A 22,395-nucleotide genomic window follows, 5' to 3' on the forward strand; every position below is an offset into this window, starting at 1 on the left:
GACTAGTTGGATTTTTGATGCCACGGCCGCAGGGCACTATATAAAAGTGACCCCCGGCTGTGGCATTATCTGTCCAGCTAGTGGAGCCCGGTGCTGGTTTTAAAAATACGGGGGACCCCTACTCTTTTTGTCCCCCGTATTTTTGGGACCAGGACCAGGCGCAGAGCCCGATGCTGGTTGCTTAAATATGGGGGAACCCCTGTCATTTTTTTCCCCATATTTCTGCAACCAGGATCGGCTCAAAGAGCCCGAGGCTGGTTATGCTTAGGAGGGGGGACCCCACGCATTTTTTTGGGGGATTTTACATTGTTTAATTAAAAATAAAATAAAAAAAGAACCCCAGCACGGATCACACAGATCCGGCCGAGATTGATTGTAAAAAAAAAACGGCAGTGTTTTGCTAATCACTGCCGTAAAATTAGGTAAAAAAAAACGAATGACATCGACATCGGAAGAAAAGAAAAACACGAATACGACAGCTTAGTAAATCCATCGTAATAAATTCAAAAAGTTGCAGTTTTACACTGTCGATGTCATTCGTGATTGAACTTTGACCTATTTTCGGAAATTACGAATGTTAGTAAATGTACCCCAATGTGTACAATATAAAATATACATCACAATATTAGATGGCACTACTGTCTTTGTACAATTAGTATTAGTTCTGCTGAGCAATAACAGACATCCACGCTAGGGAAGCCACGGGCAAACGTTAGTGTGTATATGTATATAGATAGGTTGGGATTCCTGCAACGGTATCCTGAACGCCAGGATCCCGACAGCCGGCAAATTAAACGTATTTTATATATATATATATATATATATATTAGTGATGAGCGGGTTCGGTTCGTCGGGATCCGAACCCCCCCGAACTTCACCTATTTTACACGGGTCCGAGGCAGACTCGGATCCTCCCGCCTTGCTTGATTAACCCGAGCGCGCCCGAACGTCGTCATCCCGCGGTCAGATTCTCGCGAGATTCGTATTCTATATAAGGAGCCTCGCGTCGCTGCCATTTTTCACTCGTGCATTGGAGATGATCGTGAGAGGACGTGGCTGGCGTCCTCTCAGTTTCTATGTTCAGTCTGCTGCAAATATCTGTGCTCAGTGTGCTGGAAATATCTGTGCTCAGTGTGCTGCAAGTGCAAATATCTACGTTCTCTGCCTGAAAAACGCTCCATATCTGTGCTCAGTGTGCTTCAAATATCTGTGCTCAGTGTGCTAATTGCTTTATTGTGGGGACTGGGGACCAGCAGTATTATATAGTAGGAGGACAGTGCAGAGTTTTGCTGACCAGTGACCACCAGTATTATACGTTCTCTGCCTGAAAAACGCTCCATGTCTGTGCTGCATTGTAGTATATAGTAGGAGGACAGTGCAGAATTTTGCTGACCACCAGTATAACTATATATATAGCAGTACGGTACAGTAGGCCACTGCTCTACCTGTGTCTCGTCAAGTATACTATCCCATCCATACCTGTGGTGCATTTCAGTTTTGCACAGTTTGCTGACCACCAGTATATAATATATAGCAGTATGGTACAGTAGGCCACTGCTCTACCTACCTCTGTGTCGTCAAGTATACTATCCATCCATACCTGTGGTGCATTTCAGTTTTGCACAGTTTGCTAACCACCAGTATATAATATATAGCAGTACGGTACAGTAGGCCACTGCTCTACCTATCTCTGTGTCGTCAAGTACACTATCCATCCATACCTGTGGTGCATTTCAGTTTTGCACAGTTTGCTGACCACCAGTATATAATATATAGCAGTACGGTACAGTAGGCCACTGCTCTACCTACCTCTGTGTCGTCAAGTATACTATCCATCCATACCTGTGGTGCATTTCAGTTTTGCACAGTTTGCTGACCACCAGTATATAATATATAGCAGTACAGTACAGTAGGCCACTGCTCTACCTACCTCTGTGTCGTCAAGTATACTATCCATCCATACCTGTGGTGCATTTCAGTTTTGCACAGTTTGCTGACCACCAGTATATAATATATAGCAGTACGGTACAGTAGGCCACTGCTCTACCTACCTCTGTGTCGTCAAGTATACTATCCATCCATACTTGTGGTGCATTTCAGTTTTGCACAGTTTGCTAACCACCAGTATATAATATATAGCAGTACAGTACAGTAGGCCACTGCTCTACCTACCTCTGGGTCGTCAAGTATACTATCCATCCATACCTGTGGTGCATTTCAGTTTTGCACAGTTTGCTGACCACCAGTATATAATATATAGCAGTACGGTACAGTCGGCCACTGCTCTACCTACCTCTGTGTCGTCAAGTATACTATCCATCCATACCTGTGGTGCATTTCAGTTGTGCGCAGTATATATAGTAGTAGGCCATTGCTATTGATATATTACTGGCATATAATTCCACACATTAAAAAATGGAGAACAAAAATGTGGAGGGTAAAATAGGGAAAGATCAAGATCCACTTCCACCTCGTGCTGAAGCTGCTGCCACTAGTCATGGCCGAGACGATGAAATGCCATCAACGTCGTCTGCCAAGGCCGATGCCCAATGTCATAGTAGAGAGCATGTAAAGTCCAAAAAACAAAAGTTCAGTAAAATGACCCAAAAATCAAAATTAAAAGCGTCTGATGAGAAGCGTAAACTTGCCAATATGCCATTTACGACATGGAGTGGCAAGGAACGGCTGAGGCCTTCTCCTATGTTCCTCATGACTAGTGGGTCAGCTTCACATGAGGATGGAAGCACTCATCCTCCCGCTAGAAAAATGAAAAGACTTAAGCTGGCAAAAGCACAGCAAAGAACTGTGCGTTCTTCTAAATCACAAATCCCCAAGGAGAGTCCAATTGTGTCGGTTGCGATGCCTGACCTTCCCAACACTGGACGGGAAGAGGTGGCGCCTTCCACCATTTGCACGCCCCCTGCAAGTGCTGGAAGGAGCACCCGCAGTCCAGTACCTGATAGTCAAATTGAAGATGTCACTGTTGAAGTACACCAGGATGAGGATATGGGTGTTGCTAGCGCTGAGGAGGAAATTGACAAGGAGGATTCTGATGGTGAGGTGGTTTGTTTAAGTCAGGCACCCGGGGAGACACCTGTTGTCTGTGGGACGAATATGGCCATTGACATGCCTGGTCAAAATACAAAAAAAATCACCTCTTCGGTGTGGAATTATTTCAACAGAAATGCGGACAACTGGTGTCAAGCCGTGTGTTGCCTTTGTCAAGCTGTAATAAGTAGGGGTGAGGACGTTAACCACCTAGGAACATCCTCCCTTATACGTCACCTGGAGCGCATTCATCAGAAGTCAGTGACGAGTTCAAAAACTTTGGGTGACAGCGGAAGCAGTCCACTGACCACTAAATCCCTTCCTCTTGTAACCAAGCTCCTGCAAACCACACCACCAACTCCCTCAGTGTCAATTTCCCCCTTAGACAGGAAAGCCAATAGTCCTGCAGGCCATGTCACTGTCAAGTCTGACGAGTCCCCTCCTGCCTGGGATTCCTCTGATGCATCCTTGAGTGTAACGCCTACTGCTGCTGGCGCTGCTGTTGTTGCTGCTGGGAGTCGATCGTCATCCCAGAGGGGAAGTCGGAAGACCACTTGTACTACTTCCAGTAAGCAATTGACTGTCCAACAGTCCTTTGCGAGGAAGATGAAATATCACAGCAGTCATCCTGCTGCAAAGCGGATAACTCAGGCCTTGGTAGCCTGGGTGGTGAGAAACGTGTTTCCGGTATCCACCGTTAATTCACAGGGAACTAGAGAATTGATTGAGGTACTGTGTCCCCGGTACCAAATACCATCTAGGTTCCATTTCTCTAGGCAAGCGATACCGAAAATGTACACAGACGTCAGAAATAGAGTCACCAGTGTCCTAAAAAATGCAGTTGAACCCAATGTCCACTTAACCACGGACATGTGGACAAGTGGAGCAGGGCAGACTCAGGACTATATGATTGTGACAGCCCACTGGGTAGATGTATTGCCTCCCGCAGCAAGAACAGCAGCGACGGCACCAGTAGCAGCATCTCGCAAACGCCAACTCGTTCCTAGGTAGGCTACGCTTTGTATCACCGCTTTCCATAAGAGGCACACAGCTGACAACCTCTTACGGAAACTGAGGAACATCATCGCAGAATGGCTTACCCCAATTGGACTCTCCTGGGGATTTGTGACATCGGACAACGCCACCAATATTGTGCGTGCATTACATGTGGGCAAATTCCAGCACATCCCATGTTTTGCACATACATTGAATTTGGTGGTGCAGAATTATTTAAAAAACGACAGGGGTGTGCAAGAGATGCTGTCGTGGCCCGAAGAATTGCGGGCCACTTTCGGCATTCAGCCACCGCGTGCCGAAGACTGGAGTACCAGCAAACAGTCCTGAACCTGCCCTGCCATCATCTGAAGCAAGAGGTGGTAACGAGGTGGAATTCAGCCCTCTATATGCTTCAGAGGATGGAGGAGCAGCAAAAGGCCATTCAAGCCTATACATCTGCCTACGATATAGGCAAAGGAGGGGGAATGCACCTGACTCAAGCGAGGTGGAGAATGATTTCAACGTTGTGCAAGGTTCTGCAACCCTTTGAACTTGCCACACTTGAAGTCAGTTCAGACACTGCCAGCCTGAATCAGGTCATTCCCCTCATCAGGCTTTTGCAGAAGATTCTGGAGACATTGAAGGAGGAGCTAAAACAGAGCGATTCCGCTAGGCATGTGGGACTTGTGGATGGAGCCCTTAATTCGCTTAACCAGCATTCACGGGTGGTCAATCTGTTGAAAGCAGAGCACTACATTTTGGCCACCGTGCTCGATGCTAGATTTAAAACCTACGTTGTATCTCTCTTTTCGGCAGACACAAGTCTGCAGAGGTTCAAAGACCTGCTGGTGAGAAAATTGTCAAGTCAAGCGGAACGTGACCCATCAACAGCTCCTCCTTCACATTCTCCCGCAACTGGGGGTGCGAGTAAAAGGCTCAGAATTCGAGCCCACCCACTAGCGGTGATGCAGGGCAGTCTGGAGCGAGTGCTGACATCTGGTCTGGACTGAAGGACCTGCCAACGATTACTGACATGTCGTCTACTGTCACTGCATATGATTTTGTCACCATTGAAAGAATGGTGGAGGATTATATGAGTGACCGCATCCAAGTAGGCACGTCAGACAGTCCATACGTATACTGGCAGGAAAAAGAGGCAGTTTGGAGGCCCTTGCACAAACTGGCTTTATTTTACCTAAGTTTCCCCCCCTCCAGTGTGTACTCCGAAAGAGTGTTTAGTGCAGCCGCTCACCTTGTCAGCAATCGGCGTACGAGGTTACTTCCAGAAAATGTGGAGAAGATGATGTTCATCAAAATGAATTATAATCAATTCCTCTGTGGAGACATTCACCAGCAATTGCCTCCTGAAAGTACACAGGGACCTGAGATGGTGGATTCCAGTGGGGACGAATTAATAATCTGTGAGGAGGGGGATGTACACAGTGAAAGGGGTGAGGAATCGGAGGAGGTGGACATCTTGCCTCTGTAGAGCCAGTTTGTGCAAGGAGAGATTGATTGCTTCTTTTTTGGTGGGGGCCCAAACAAACCAGTCATTTCAGTCACAGTCGTGTGGCAGACCCTGTCGCTGAAATGATGGGTTTGTTAAAGTGTGCATGTCCTGTTTATACAACATAAGGGTGGGTGGGAGGGCCCAAGGACAATTCCATCTTGCACCTCTTTTTTCTTTTATTTTTCTTTGCATCATGTGCTGTTTGGTGAATATTTTGGGAAGTGCCATCCTGTCTGACACTGCAGTGCCACTCCTAGATGGGCCAGGTGTTTGTGTCGGCCACTTGGGTCGCTTAGCTTAGTCACACAGCTACCTCATTGCGCCTCTTTTTTTCTTTGCATCATGTGCTGTTTGGGGACTATTTTTTTGAAGTGCCATTCTGTCTGACACTGCAGTGCCACTCCTAGATGGGCCAGGTGTTTGTGTCGGCTACTTGGGTCGCTTAGCTTAGTCACACAGCTACCTCATTGCGCCTCTTTTTTTCTTTGCATCATGTGTTGTTTGGGGACTATTTTTTTGAAGTGCCGTCCTGTCTGACACTGCAGTGCCACTCCTAGATGGGCCAGGTGTTTGTGTCGGCCACTTGGGTCGCTTAGCTTAGTCACACAGCTACCTCATTGCGCCTCTTTTTTTCTTTGCATCATGTGCTGTTTGGGCACTATTTTTTTGAAGTGCCATCCTGTCTGACACTGCAGTGCCACTCCTAGATGGGCCAGGTGTTTGTGTCGGCTACTTGGGTCGCTTAGCTTAGTCACACAGCTACCTCATTGCGCCTCTTTTTTTCTTTGCATCATGTGCTGTTTGGGGACTATTTTTTTAAACTGCCATCCTGTCTGACACTGCAGTGCCACTCCTAGATGGGCCAGGTGTTTGTGTCGGCCACTTGGGTCGCTTAGCTTAGTTATCCAGCGACCTCGGTGCAAATTTTAGGACTAAAAATAATATTGTGAGGTGTTCAGAATAGACTGGAAATGAGTGTAAATTATGGTTATTGAGGTTAATAATACTATGGGATCAAAATGACCCCCAAATTCTATGATTTAAGCTGTTTTTTAGGGTTTTGTGTAAAAAAATACACCCAAATCCAAAACACACCCGAATCCGACAAAAAAATTTCAGGGAGGTGTTGCCAAAACGCGTCCGAATCCAAAACATGGCTGCGGAACCGAATCCAAAACCAAAACACAAAACCCGAAAAATTTTCGGTGCACATCACTAATATATATATATATATATATATATATGTGTGTGTATACACTGCTCAAAAAAATAAAGGGAACACTTAAACAACACATCCTAGATCTGATTGAATGAAATATTCTTATTAAATACTTTATTCTTTACATAGTTGAATGTGCTGACAACAAAATCACACAAAAATTATCAATGTAAATCAAATTTATTAACCCATGGAGGTCTGGATTTGGAGTCACACTCAAAATTAAAGTGGAAAAACACACTACAGGCTGATCCAACTTTGATGTAATGTCCTTAAAACAAGTCAAAATGAGGCTCAGTAGTGTGTGTGGCCTCCATGTGCCTGTATGACCTCCCTACAACGCCTGGGCATGCTCCTGATGAGGTGGCGGATGGTCTCCTGAGGGATCTCCTCCCAGACCTGTACTAAAGCATCCGCCAACTCCTGGACAGTATGTGGTGCAACGTGGCGTTGGTGGATGGAGCGAGACATGATGTCCCAGATGTACTCAATTGGATTCATGTCTGGGGAACGGGCGGGCCAGGAACCCAGGGCCAATCGCACCAGCTTATGGTCTCACAAGGGTTCTGAGGATCTCATCTTGGTACCTAATGGCAGTCAGGCTACCTCTGGCGAGCACATGGTGGGCTGTGCGGCCCCCCAAAGAAATGCCACCCCACACCATTACTGACCCACTGCCATACCGGTCATGCTGGAGGATGTTGCAGGCAGCAGAACGTTCTCCTTGGTGTCTCCAGACTCTGTCACGTCTGTCACATGTGCTCAGTGAGAACCTGCTTTCATCTGTGAAGAGCACAGGGCGCCAGTGGCGAATTTGCCAATCTTGGTGTTCTCTGGCAAATGCCAAATGTCCTGCACGGTGTTGGGCTGTAAGCAAAACCGCCACCTGTGGACGTCGGGCCCTCATACCACCCTCATGGAGTCTGTTTCTGATCATTTGAGTAGACACATGCACATTTGTGGCTTGCTGGAGGTCATTTTGCAGGGCTCTGGCAGTGCTCCTCCTGTTCCTCCTTGCACAAAGGCGGAGGTAGCGGTCCTGCTGCTGGGTTGTTGCCTTCCTACGGCCTCCTCCACGTCTTCTGATGTACTGGGCTGTCTCCTGGTAGCGCCTCCATGCTCTGGACACTACGCTGACAGACACAGCAAACCTTCTAACCACAGCTCGCATTGATGTGCCATCCTGGATTATCTGCACTACCTGAGCCACTTGTGTGGGTTGTAGACTCCGTCTCATGCTACCACTAGAGTGAAAGCACCGCCAGCTTTCAAAAGGGACCAAAACATCAGCCAGAAAGCATAGGAGCTGAGAAGTGGTCTGTGGTCACCACCTGCAGAACAACTCCTTTATTGGGGTTGTCTTGCTAATTGCCTATAATTTCCACCTGTTGTCTATTCCATTTGCACAACAGCATGTGAAATTGATAGTCAATCAGTGTTGATTCCTAAATGGACAGTTTGATTTCACAGAAGTGTGATTGACTTGGAGTTACATTGTGTTGTTTAAGTGTTCCCTTTATTTTTTTGAGCAGCCCGGAGGGTTCTAGAACATCAAAACCAATTGTCCATAAATAAGTCCATATGAATTTACGGATTTCAAGGCCAGATTATTTTCAACCGTTGTTTCTGATTGGACTTGATTGCAAATCCAACTTGGAGTGGGTATTCTTATCTCCTTTCAATCTATGTTCAGTAATACTCAGCCAGGTGTTAAACCTAGAAAATACCCTCTCACCAAAGAGATGTAGACACCCAAAACAACCTTTGATTAATAACATTCCTATGTTTATTGATAACATCAAACATAAAATATAATGTGAGACAATCTCTACATTACATACAAGGTATATTAATAATAATAATGATAATAATAATTTTATTTATATAGCGCTCTTTCTCCAATAGGACTCAAGGCGCTTAACAGATACATAGCATAATATAGTACAGAAAATAATGAAGTACATTTTAATAAAATACAGAAGCATGAAGATACTAAAAGGGACATTATGGAAATGCTTGAGTAAACATAAATAACGTAAATATTGCAAGGAACAACCAAGTTGCACAAAGACAGATGTAAACCTGAGTGCCACCAACCACCCCAGGATGTGAGCTCAGTGGTGGGGACACTCCAATGTGTACTGGGTGTCCTAATCACCTTGTTTCTTTAAAATCCTACACGTTTCGTCCTTTTAACAGGACTTCCTCCGGGGTATATAAAGATCTAAAGATGTATAGTGTGGTGGATATTGATAATTTCCACCTACTTCACATCAAATCCGAGGGACAAATCATTAAAATACTGACAGTAGTGGTGCCGGAAATGTGGCAACTCCACTGGCCCGGTAATTTTATAAGTTTATACACTCTAAACATAGATATTAATAGGACAAAAATTATTTTTCCCAAAAAATGTGTAGATAGATAAGAAAGAGGGTGATTTTATCTCTCTTTTTATATACATACCCCCAAATTGGTAGTTAATTTTTAATGGAGAAAGACCACTGGTTAGAAACATCTCAAAGGATCAAGAGGCACAAACAACTGTGTGTGTCCATTACAATCCTATCACCTCAATGTCTGCAGTGCACCCCAAAACACTGCACCAAGGCCTTTCATTAATAGAACATCCAAGGTTTTGTTCATGACATTCAAATAGAGTGGTACGTAAAAGATAGTGCATAAAAAGTTTGATATTATATCATAAAAAGGTGTTTTTATAGGAAACCAGCATTACATACAGTATGAACAGATATTGTAGAATGCCACCAACCACCCTAGGGTGTGAGCTCAGTGGTGGGTGTTCTTAATCTAGACGGTGGGTCCGATCACCTAATAAGCAAGGGTAGCATGTACTGTTGTAAGTCTAATTGCTGATCTTCTGTGATAAACTAACTAGTTAACTTTAGGTATATCCCGTTGTCCAGAACATAAGACAAAATCCGTTTATTGTTTTGGTGTGTTCTTAGACGGTCTCATGGAGAGGCACTATGATGCTACCAGTTCTCTACAACATCTTACCACAAGTTCATAGAGTGCTGCTCCATATTGTGTATATATATATATATATATATATTATATATATATATATATATATATATAGAGAGAGAGAGAGAGAGATCAATAAGTAGGTGGCACTCACAGGTCTTTTCAATGATCAATAGTCATGTCATCAACGTTTCCATTTTATTCCAAAATCGTCATCAGGATCATACATTTGTATGATCCTGATGACGATTTTGGAATAAAATCGAAACGTTGATGACATGACTATTGATCATTGAAAAGACCCGTGAGTGCCACCTGCTTATTGATCTCTATTTGTGGTTTGCTTGCCTGGGGGAGCACCGGGGCCATACTTTTTCAATTGGTAGTGCCGACCAAAAAGGAGTGAATATATATATATATATATATATATATATATATATATATAATTATTATAAATTTTTTTCGGGATGCAATCAGTTTGGCAGCTGTCGGGATCCCTGTGGTCAGGATGCCAGGGGGCATTGTGTGTCTGGCACTGCTAGGTGCATTGGGGGTATTGTGTAACTGGCACTGCTGGGGGCGGCCCCTGATATGCATGCGGGGAGTGGCGGGATGCATCCCTCCCAAGATTTATAGTAACTTCCACATTCTGGGCAAATCTTCAGGCACTTTGTTCATTATTTATTTTGTCATAATTTCACTGATTTATTTCTGTTTCTGGAGCTAATTAAGAGAATTAAGCATTTTACAACAGAGAAGGTGCTGAGAGGCGTAGGCAGGTATGATATTAACAAAGTAATTAAAAATGTGAGAAGATGGAGTGATATGTGGTAATAGAGAAGGAAGGATTGAGAACTACAAACCCATTTTTTTTTAAATGACTGATTGGGAAGGAACGCCACAAAGGAAAGTGCTTGCTGGGTTTAACATAAGGCAGATACAGTAGCAACAACTCATAAATTTAAGCAGAAACTTCTGTTTCTACAGAATTTTATTTAAAAAAAAATCATAAAAAATGCTAAATAGGCACCAAAGTCTTGAAATAAACTAAATGTTAATGATAATAAAGGCAAAGTTAAGTTAATGAAACCTTTTTTAAAACAAATCTTCACCTTCTCATTTCAATGTTTGAGTTATATTTTATTAGCTAATGACATAATTAAACATTTGCCTTTTTTCTTTTTCTCCAGAAATCAACTCCCCGCTGTGAACTTCATGTGTAGAGAGAATATGGATATACTAAACATAACGGAATATAATTGCACTTCAGAGCACATAACGAAAGGGATTACAAGCAAAATTCTTATATCGCTTACTCTGTCGGTGCTGACAGTGATGACAACTGCAATAAACTCTCTGGTCATTGCTGCAATAATTGTGACACGGAAGCTCCATCACCCTGCCAACTATTTGATATGTTCCCTGGCGGTGACGGATTTCCTGGTGGCGGTGTTGGTAATGCCTTTTAGCATTATGTACATCGTGAAGGAAACTTGGGTCATGGGTCAAGCAGTGTGTGACATCTGGTTAAGCGTAGACATTACCTGTTGCACATGTTCCATACTGCACCTCTTAGCAATTGCACTGGATCGTTATAGAGCTATAACAGATGCTGTGGAGTACGCCAGGAAACGAACGCCCAAGCATGCTGCCTTCATGATTGCCATAGTGTGGATCATTTCTATATTCATATCTATGCCGCCTATGTTTTGGCGGCATCAAAGTCACAATTGCGATGACGAATGCATCATTAAACACGACCATTTAATTTTTACTATTTATTCCACGTTTGGGGCTTTTTATATCCCATTGGGCTTGATACTTATTCTTTATTATAAAATTTATAAAGCTGCAAAGTCCTTGTACCACAAACGGAGTATGAGCCGGTGTGAAAAGGAGCAGAACGGGCAGGTTCTCCTAGAAGCCTGTGGGAAGAGCTCCACCTATTGTATAGCGGAAAAGTCGTTCTCCGACCACTCAACGGACTTTGATAGAGTTCACATCACGATAAGGAACCCGAGAGCTGAAATGAGACTTGAAAAAGCTCTGAGGAAGCAAAGAATATCCAGCAATAGAGAACGCAAAGCGGCCACCACTTTAGGGTTGATTTTGGGGGCTTTTGTTATTTGCTGGCTTCCGTTTTTTGTTAAGGAAGTTATAGTAAATATTTGTGATGCATGTTACATCTCTGACGACATGTCCAACTTCCTCACGTGGCTTGGGTACCTCAATTCTTTAATTAACCCACTTATTTATACCATTTTCAACGAAGACTTTAAGAAAGCATTCCAGAAACTAATCCGCTGCAGGCACTACCTATGAAAGATTACTTGAAATATCTGATTTTTTTTTTTTACAATTGGTAAAATGTACGCTGGACCTGCATTACGTCACACTAAGTAGGCCTACATGTAACCCTATTTTTTAATGATAAAGTTGGGGCTCAATGCTAGAATTATACATTATAACTATGCTGCGGTGTATCTATTTTTAATTGTTTTTTTTACGGTTTATTTGTCTTAGAAGGTCAGAATATTGGAGATGCAGACATGAAATTAAAATCGTAGACTACACTGGGGAGGGTGGCGTTTAGGCACATGGGACGTTAGGGTTAGCCATGGAGGGGTCAGGGTTAGTCGTAGCCAACTCCCTTGGAGGGTTAGACCTAGCCGACACACGCTGAGGGTTAGAGTAGGGGAGGGTTAGAATACTTACTCCGTCCAATGTCGGGATCTTCAGTGTCGGGATGCCGCTGGCTGTCATGTGACCGCCGGGATTGCATACTTAACACGTATAATCAAATACTACAGAGTACATAATCTAAGGGGGAAATTCAATTGTCCCGCAGGGGGTTATCCTATTACCCCCGATAAGCCAGCATGAGCGGTGGCTTATCAGGGGCTTCCTGATACTGCACCAGTTGCCGTCTGCTGAGAGCTCTCGGTGCAGCGCTGCTCCCTCGGCTTCCCACGGTCACATGGGTGCTCCCGCGTCATGTGACCGCTGCAGGGAGAGGGGTGGATGTGGACACGGCACTTCCCTGGCTTCTCTGCCGGGTGTCACCGCGCCGAGGGCAGCTTCCGGGCTGCGACACCATGCCTGTAGTCCCAGCCTGTTGCAGTGGGCATGGAACACTGCAGGTTGTCCCAGTCATCTGGGAATTTGTTTCGCCTGCCTCAGGCAGGCCAAACCAGATCCCCAGAAACAGCCCTTTTTCGAGCAAAAACTGGGCTGTTTCTACCGAAAAAAAACACACAGGTTTCACTGAACCTGTGTGTTCTCGGGAGAAAGGGCATTTTTTTACAGGTGATCAATCTGGATAGCGGCACCCTATAAAAAAATCGGTGAAACATCGGGAAAAATCGCTTTTGCACCTGATGTTTTACCGGAGCTAATAGGATATCCCCGTAGAAGTGGAAGGAATACAGTTTATGTTCAATTGTTTTTGAATATGATATCATCCAGACGGTGACCTTCGTGCTACACGTTTGAGATAGATTTCTGAAGTTTCACATCCCTCGGCCTGTATTTCCGGCATTATCGCTGCAATTTCTTGGCAAAGCTCACTTTCATTTGTTGGGTTACGTTAACAAGCAGAATGCCCTTACTGGGCAGAAAACAATCCTCATCAGCTTCATGAAAGCCCTCTACACAGCCAATGAGGCCATCTGACAGCTGAGGTCTACAAACATCCACCAAGAACCATTAATGAACTGAAGGCTGCTATACACCAAGAAATGATGATATCATATTCAAATTCAATTGAAAATAAACTGTATTCCATGCACTTTTAGGTTACGTACTAAAATTTTGAGTAGCATTTACCATGCCTTTTTTGTTAACCTTTAGAAATACTGTATGGGAGGTTTTTTTGCCTTACCCTGTATAATCCCAGCTGCCAAATTAACAATGTGCCTATAACAAATATTAATAGATTGTATAAAATAGGAGTTTGGAGCATGTACCCGTCTCAGAAGATACACTTTTCAGTTCTTATCTGTAGTTCATTCCACATGCAGGGTATTTATAGGCCCAGTGTAATTCAGCGTGTCTCTGGTTATAGTACATTTTATTATAGTTTATTATAGTTTTTATATATAGAGTATATACTATATAGAGAGTTCTCAATCGATTTCCTGTACGTTTTGCTGATAAAAGCCTATACACAGACCCACAATAATAAGAATTTACTTACCGATAATTCTATTTCTCGTAGTCCGTAGTGGATGCTGGGGACTCCGTAAGGACCATGGGGGATAGCGGCTCCGCAGGAGACTGGGCACAAAAGTAAAGCTTTAGAACTACCTGGTGTGCACTGGCTCCTCCCCCTATGACCCTCCTCCAAGCCTCAGTTAGGATACTGTGCCCGGACGAGCGTACACAATAAGGAAGGATTTTGAATCCCGGGTAAGACTCATACCAGCCACACCAATCACACCATATAACTTGTGATCTAAACCCAGTTAACAGCATGATAACAGAGGAGCCTCTAGAAAAGATGGCTCACTACAGCAATAACCCGATTTTTTGGTAACAATAACTATGTACCAGTATTGCAGACAATCCGCACTTGGGATGGGCGCCCAGCATCCACTACGGACTACGAGAAATAGAATTATCGGTAAGTAAATTCTTATTTTCTCTGACGTCCTAGTGGATGCTGGGGACTCCGTAAGGACCATGGGGATTATACCAAAGCTCCCAAACGGGCGGGAGAGTGCGGATGACTCTGCAGCACCAAATGAGAGAACTCCAGGTCCTCCTCAGCCAGGGTGTCAAATTTGTAGAATTTTACAAACGTATTTGCTCCTGACCAAGTAGCTGCTCGGCAAAGTTGTAAAGCCGAGACCCCTCGGGCAGCCGCCCAAGATGAGCCCACCTTCCTTGTGGAATGGGCTTTTACAGATTTTGGCTGTGGCAGGCCTGCCACAGAATGTGCAAGCTGAATTGTACTACAAATCCAACGAGCAATAGTCTGCTTAGAAGCAGGAGCACCCAGCTTGTTGGGTGCATACAGAATAAACAACGAGTCAGATTTTCTGACTCCAGCCGTCCTGGAAACCTATATTTCCAGGGCCCTGACAACGTCTAGCAACTTGGAGTCCTCCAAGTCCCTAGTAGCCGCAGGCACCACAATAGGTTGATTCAGGTGAAACGCTGAAGGCCACCTTAGGGAGAAACTGAGGACAAGTCCTCAATTCCGCCCTGTCCGAATGGAAAATCAGATGAGGGCTTTTACAGGATAAAGCCGCCAATTCTGACACGCACCTGGCCCAGGCCAGGGCCAACAGCATGACCACTTTCCATGTGAGATATTTTAACTCCACATATTTAAGTGGTTCAAACCAATGTGACTTTTGGAACCCAAAAACTACATTTAGATCTCAAGGTGCCACTGGAGGCACAAAAGGAGGCTGTATATACAGTACCCCTTTCACAAACGTCTGAACTTCAGGGACTGAAGCTAGTTCTTTTTGGAAGAAAATTGACAGGGCCGAAATTTGAACCTTAATGGACCCCCATTTCAGGCCCATAGACACTCCTGTTTGCAGGAAATGTAGGAATCGACCTAGTTGAAAATTCCTCCGTCGGGGCCTTACTGGCCTCGCACCACGCAACATATTTTCGCCAAATGCGGTGATAATGTTTTGCGGTTATATCTTTCCTGGCTTTGATCAGGATAGGAATGACTTCATCCGGAATGCCTTTCTCCTTCAGGATCCGGCGTTCAACCGCCATGCCGTCAAACGCAGCCGCGGTAAGTCTTGGAACAGACAGGGTCCTTGCTGGATCAGGTCCCTTCTTAGAGGTAGAGGCCACGGATCCTCCGTGAGCATCTCTTGAAGTTCCGGTTACCAAGTCCTTCTTGGCCAATCCGGAGCCACGAATATAGTGCTTACTCCTCTCCATCTTATAATTCTCAGTACCTTGGGTATGAGAGGCAGAGGAGGGAACACATACACTGACTGGTACACCCACTGTGTTACCAGAGCGTCTACAGCTATTGCCTGAGGGTCCCTTGACCTGGCGCAATACTTGTCGAGTTTTATAAACATGTGGAAGACTTCTGGGTGAAGTCCCCACTCTCCCGGGTGGGGGTCGTGTCTGCTGAGGAAGTCTGCTTCCCAGTTATCCACTCCCGGAATGAATACTGCTGACAGTGCTATCACATGATTTTCCGCCCAGCGAAGAATCCTTGCAGCTTCTGCCTTGCCCTCCTGCTTCTTGTATCACCCTGTCTGTTTACGTGGGTGACTGCCGTGATGATGCCTGAATGGATCAACTCCGGGTGACCTTGAAGCAGAGGTCTTGCTGAGCTAAGAGCATTGTAAATGGCCCTTAGCTTCAGGATATTTATGTGAAGTGATGTCTCCAGGCTTGACCATAAGCTCTGGAAATTCCTTCCCTGTGTGACTGCTCCCCAGCCTCGCAGGCTGGCATCCGTGGTCACCAGGACCCAGTCCTGAATGTCGAATCTGCGGCCCTCTAGAAGATGAGCACTCTGCAACCACCACAGGAGAGACACCCTTGTGCTTGGTGACAGGGTTATCCGCTGATGCATCTGAAGATGCGACCCGGACCATTTGTCCAGCAGGTCCCACTGGAAAGTTCTTGCGTGGAATCTGCCGAATGGGATTGCTTCGTAGGAAGCCACCATTTTTCCCAGAACCCTTTCATTGATGTACTGAGACTTGGCTCGGTTATAGGAGGTTCCCGACTAGCTCGGATAACTCCCTGACTTTCTCCTCCGGGAGAAACACCTTTTTCTGGACTGTGTCCAGGATCATACCTAGGAACAGAAGACGAGTCGTCGGAATCAGCTGCGATTTTGGAATATTGAGAATCCAATCGTGCTGCCGCAACACTACCTGAGATAGTGCTACACCGACCTCCAACTGTTCCCTGGATCTTACCCTTATCAGGGAATCGTCCAAGTAAGGGATAACTAAAATTCCCTTCCTTCGAAAGAGTATCATCATTTCGGCCATTACCTTGGTAAAGACCCGGGGTGCCGTGGACCATCCATACGGCAGCGTCTGAAACTGATAGTGACAGTTCTGTACCACAAACCTGAGGTACCCTTGGTGAGAAGGGTAAATTGGGACATGAAGGTAAGCATCCTTGATGTCCCGAGACATCATGTAGTCCCCTTCTTCCAGGTTCGCAATCACTGCTCTGAGTGACTCAATCTTGAATTTGAACCTCCGTATGTAAGTGTTCAAGATTTTAGATTTAGAATCGGTCTCACCGAGCCGTCCGGCTTCGGTACCACAACAGTGTGGAATAATACCCCGTTCCCTGTTGCAGGAGGGGTACCTTGATTATCACCTGCTGGGAATACAGCTTGTGAATGGCTTCCAAAACTGCCTCCCTGTCAGAGGGAGACATCGGTAAAGCCGACTTTAGGAAACGGCGAGGGGGAGACGTCTCGAATTCCAATTTGTACCCCTGAGATATCACCTGAAGGATCCAGGGGTCTGATTGCGAGTGAGCCCACTGCGCGCTAAAATTCATTGAGACGGGCCCCCACCGTGCCTGATTCTGCTTGTAAAGCCCCAGCGTCATACTGAGGGCTTGGCAGAGGCGGGAGAGGGCTTCTGTTCCTGGGAACTGGCTGATTTCTGCAGCCTTTTTCCTCTCCCTCTGTCACGGGGCAGAAATGAGGAACCTTTTGCCCGCTTGCCCACGAAAGGACTGCGCCTGATAATACGGCGTCTTCTTATGTTGAGAGGCGACCTGGGGTACAAACGTGGATTTCCCAGCTGTTGCCGTGGCCACCAGGTCTGAAAGACCGACCCTAAATAACTCCTCCCTTAATAAGGCAATACTTCCAAATGCCGTTTGGAATCCGCATCACCTGACCACTGTCGTGTCCATAACCCTCTACTGGCAGAAATGGACAACGCACTTAGACTTGATGCCAGTCGGCAAATATTCCGCTGTGCATCACGTATATATAGAAATGCATCTTTTAAATGCTCTATAGGCAATAATATACTGTCCCTATCTAGGGTATCAATATTTTCAGTCAGGGAATCCGACCACGCCAACCCAGCACTGCACATCCAGGCTGAGGCGATTGCTGGTCGCAGTATAACACCAGTATGTGTGTAAATACATTTTAGGATACCCTCCTGCTTTCTATCAGCAGGATCCTTAAGGGCGGCCATCTCAGGAGAGGGTAGAGCCCTTGTTCTTACAAGCGTGTGAGCGCTTTATCCACCCTAGGGGGTGTTTCCCAACGCACCCTAACCTCTGGCGGGAAAGGATATAATGCCAATAAAATTTTAGAAATTATCAGTTGTTATCGGGGGAAACCCACGCATCATCACACACCTCATTTAATTTCTCAGATTCAGGAAAACTACAGGTAGTTTTTCCTCACCGAACATAATACCCCTTTTTGGTGGTACTCGTATTATCAGAAATGTGTAAAACATTTTTCATTGCCTCAATCATGTAACGTGTGGCCCTACTGGAAGTCACATTTGTCTCTTCACCGTCGACACTGGAGTCAGTATCCGTGTCGGCGTCTATATCTGCCATCTGAGGTAACGGGCGCTTTAGAGCCCCTGACGGCCTATGAGACGTCTGGACAGGCACAAGCTGAGTAGCCGGCTGTATCATGTCAACCACTGTCTTTTATACAGAGCTGACACTGTCACGTAATTCCTTCCAACAGTCCACTCAGGTGTCGACCCCCTAGGGGGAGACATCACTATTACAGGCAATCTGCTCCGTCTCCACATCATTTTTCTCCTCATACATGTCGACACAAACGTACCGACACACAGCACACACACAGGGAATGCTCTGATAGAGGACAGGACCCCACTAGCCCTTTGGGGAGACAGAGGGAGAGTTTGCCAGCACACACCAGAGCGCTATATATATACAGGGATAACCTTATATAAGTGTTTTTCCCCTTATAGCTGCTGTATTTTTAATACTGCGCGTAATTAGTGCCCCCCTCTCTTTTTTAACCCTTTCTGTAGTGTAGTGACTGCAGGGGAGAGCCAGGGAGCTTCCCTCCAACGGAGCTGTGAGGGAAAATGGTGCCAGTGTGCTGAGGAGATAGGCTCCGCCCCCTTCTCGGCGGCCTTATCTCCCGTTTTTCTGTGTATTCTGGCAGGGGTTAAATTCATCCATATAGCCCAGGAGCTATATGTGATGCATTTTTTGCCATCCAAGGTGTTTTTATTGCGTCTCAGGGCGCCCCCCCCCAGCGCCCTGCACCCTCAGTGACCGGAGTGTGAAGTGTGCTGAGAGCAATGGCGCACAGCTGCAGTGCTGTGCGCTACCTTGTTGAAGACAGGACGTCTTCTGCCGCCGATTTTCCGGACCTCTTCTGTCTTCTGGCTCTGTAAGGGGGCCGGCGGCGCGGCTCTGGGACCTATCCATGGCTGGGCCTGTGATCGGTCCCTCTGGAGCTAATGTCCAGTAGCCTAAGAAGCCCAATCCACTCTGCACGCAGGTGAGTTCGCTTCTTCTCCCCTTAGTCCCTCGATGCAGTGAGCCTGTTGCCAGCAGGTCTCACTGAACATAAAAAACCTAAAACTAAACTTTTCACTAAGCAGCTCAGGAGAGCCACCTAGTGTGCACCCTTCTCGTTCGGGCACAAAAATCTAACTGAGGCTTGGAGGAGGGTCATAGGGGGAGGAGCCAGTGCACACCAGGTAGTTCTAAAGCTTTAATTTTGTGCCCAGTCTCCTGCGGAGCCGCTATCCCCCATGGTCCTTACGGAGTCCCCAGCATCCACTAGGACGTCAGAGAAAATTCAGTGTATCAGTGCTTTAAACAAATTAGTCTCACCTACATAAATATATTTCTATGTTTTAGGTTTTTCTGCCCATCCTACAGGATAAATTATAAACATATTTTCCAGTTTGTCAGTGTTGAAGATTTTATTTTATTATTTTGACCACAAAATACAGTATGTATTCAATATTTTCTCTTTTGGACCTGTGACAATGATGGTTATATATAAGCATACTGTTACGTTGGAATGAAGAAAAATATTTCTTTCCCTTTCCTACTATATATTTTTATGTACACTGCCTCTATAAAATGTTTTGCCTTCTCCTGGTGTCATTAAACAGGTTGTTTTACAAGATCACGTTCCAAAAATGTTTTTGAAAAAAAAAATTACTTTGAGCTTGGAAGAAAGCTGAAAGGTAAAGCCAGGAATTTGCTAAAGCAGCAATGGGCCCGGATTTAATGGAGTCTGAGTTGTGGGTTGCTGGCCAAACTTGGACGTTCTTTTAAAGGGGGAAATATTTACAAGGCTAAACCATGCCTTGTAAATGATTGCCCCTTTAAAAAGATGTCCCAGTTCGGCCAGCATCCCGCATGACCAGCGAACTCGGATTTCATTAATTACTTTAGGTCTGCAATGATTTGATGTCAACCATGATCTGAATTCATGGGGGATGACCCTGGTTAGAGCCCTATGGAAACTTCCATGTCTTTTGTGGTTCCTAAAGCACGTGAGTGGTTGGTAGGGCTACCATGTGGGTTCCAAACTTCCTACAGGAGATAAGCAAAGTTCATGCAAACAGTGTTACACAACAGAATACACAATCGTACTTTGTAGAATAATTACTTTACTGTATGAATCGAGCAGATATAACAACAGCCTGTTTATTCAGCTGTGTGGTGTGATTGGGGTAGGACTGGAAACACTTTAGGTATACTTCTATTGCCAATACAGATATATCCTCCTTCATTGCTGCTGCAGTCATGTTAAACTGCCCTTCTAGTCATGGCTAGTCCCAAAAGAGTTTACTAACGATGAACTTCGTTTTGTGCGTCTTTTTCCCCAAAATTTGTCTTATTCACATTGCTATGTGAATAAGATGCACAAGCAGACTGCATAGATTAAATGAATATGCGGCATGTGTATGTTTTGTGTGCTGGCCAAGTCGCACAGGAGATGGTGGTTTTCATGCACCCTGTGCAACTTGACTCATAGCGTACAGAGGATAGACAAGAAAGGGCACACCTGTACGTGCACAATTGTATGGTTAATTGCAGAATAAGGTGGGCATTTTCAATTTGTTTTAAAAAAAAGTGGGATCAGGCAAAGGACCATACTTGCCTTCCCTCCTGGATTGGCCGGGAGGCTCATGAAAATTGGGTGTTGCTCCCGGCCCTCCAGAAAGGTAAGCAAGTCTCCCGGATCCGGCCTCACCCTCTGCAGCCTCCTTCAGCCGTCCTTCATAGTGGGTGGTCCAGGGAGGCCAATTATGAGATTCGTGCTGAATTGCGTCATCACAGCCCCGCCCTCCGCTATTCTGTGCTGTTAAATCTGGGTATTGAATAGCGGGGGGCGGGACCACAATAAAGCAATCGCGCATACATGCCCCCATACTGCCCACCCACGACGAGGCCACACCCCCTGTAATACTGACCCATCTCCCCCCTCCCTCATGGGGTAGCCGGAAAGTCGCTAAGCCTGTCTAAGGACACCCAACACACCCAACGTGAGAATGGAAAATATACCCCCTTTCCCACTCTTGGCCAGTGCTGTTTAGGCACTCCCCATTGTACTGTAATAGGAATGGCAATTAGCGACATGGTGCTAGCAGTTCTTATAACTCATTATTAATAAGAGTACTGGGGTGCTAACAGCCTCTTCCGCACAATTTACTGTAACACGCCAGAATTTATCATCCTTCCATTTTCTGGCAGTAAGAATTACTGATAAGTTGCTTTTCTCTGCCTATGGTAGAATAGGCCCTGGGTCTAATTAATGGTCAAAATCAAATAATTTCGAAACGTTCGTAGTCATTTTCTCAACACTGTAACATCACACACACAGTTAATTGATTGACAATACATGTACACATATAACTTACCTACAGTATATTAACCTTGAAGTATTTGGTAATTGTGCTATACAGAGGAAGGGATTTTCCAGTGCTCTCCACAGCCTAAGATAGGTGCTATTGCCTTTGCAGTTAGTGTTGAGCGCTTATTTTATTGTATCTTCAGTTACATCAACATTTAGGGCATATTGGTGTGTTGTGGATGTTTTCAGTCAGTGTATGAGGGAAGTACGGGAGGTGGCTATAAAAATATAGGTGTGTCGGGAACATTTTCTGGGCATGCCATAGTCAGCCACTCCATATTCCTATGCAGCTGGAGGGGACCTGTGAGACGCTCTTTCTCAGCATACAGTTGCTCAGAGGTATAAGGCTGCAAATGATGCATGCCCAATGTTTCGTATGTGTCCACTTTTGTATGTTCGCAGCGATTGTGATACGCCGGCAGTGGCTGTATCTAAGCAAAAGATGGTGTCTGAGTCATTGCCATATTTTGACAGCAATGTACAAAATCACAGCTGCACATGCAACTGCGCGCACCTCTGCTTCAGGCCTATAGTTCCATGCACTAATATTCTCTGTGTGCCAAATACCAGACATCTTATCTGACTACACATGGACCTTCCCGTGGTTTCAGTTACTGTACGGTACAGCTTGGATGGCTGTGCGATCGTTTGTCTCTATAGCTAACAGAATATCAGTAGATTAACACAGTTTCCCAGAAACTTGATGGGCCATGTCATAAACACAACAATATTCATAAAATATTCTCAAGGTTTTGTATTCTGACATCACCCTATTCACCATTG

At 45.2% G+C, this 22,395-nt stretch overlaps 1 protein-coding gene across 1 annotated transcript in view; it reads left to right on the plus strand.

Moving 5' to 3' along the window:
• HTR1F (5-hydroxytryptamine receptor 1F) overlaps positions 1-13,929 on the plus strand; it is a 43,967-nt gene extending 30,038 nt beyond the window's left edge. The window contains exon 2 of the mRNA XM_063950465.1: positions 10,952-13,929. Within this exon, the coding sequence (XP_063806535.1) occupies positions 10,977-12,083 (1,107 nt within the window). The 5' untranslated portion in view covers positions 10,952-10,976 and the 3' untranslated portion in view covers positions 12,084-13,929. The remainder of the gene's footprint in view (positions 1-10,951) is intronic.
• The last annotated feature ends 8,466 nt before the right edge of the window (positions 13,930-22,395 follow it).

Source organism: Pseudophryne corroboree, chromosome 2, assembly GCF_028390025.1.
Source record: "Pseudophryne corroboree isolate aPseCor3 chromosome 2, aPseCor3.hap2, whole genome shotgun sequence".
NCBI lineage: Eukaryota > Metazoa > Chordata > Amphibia > Anura > Myobatrachidae > Pseudophryne > Pseudophryne corroboree.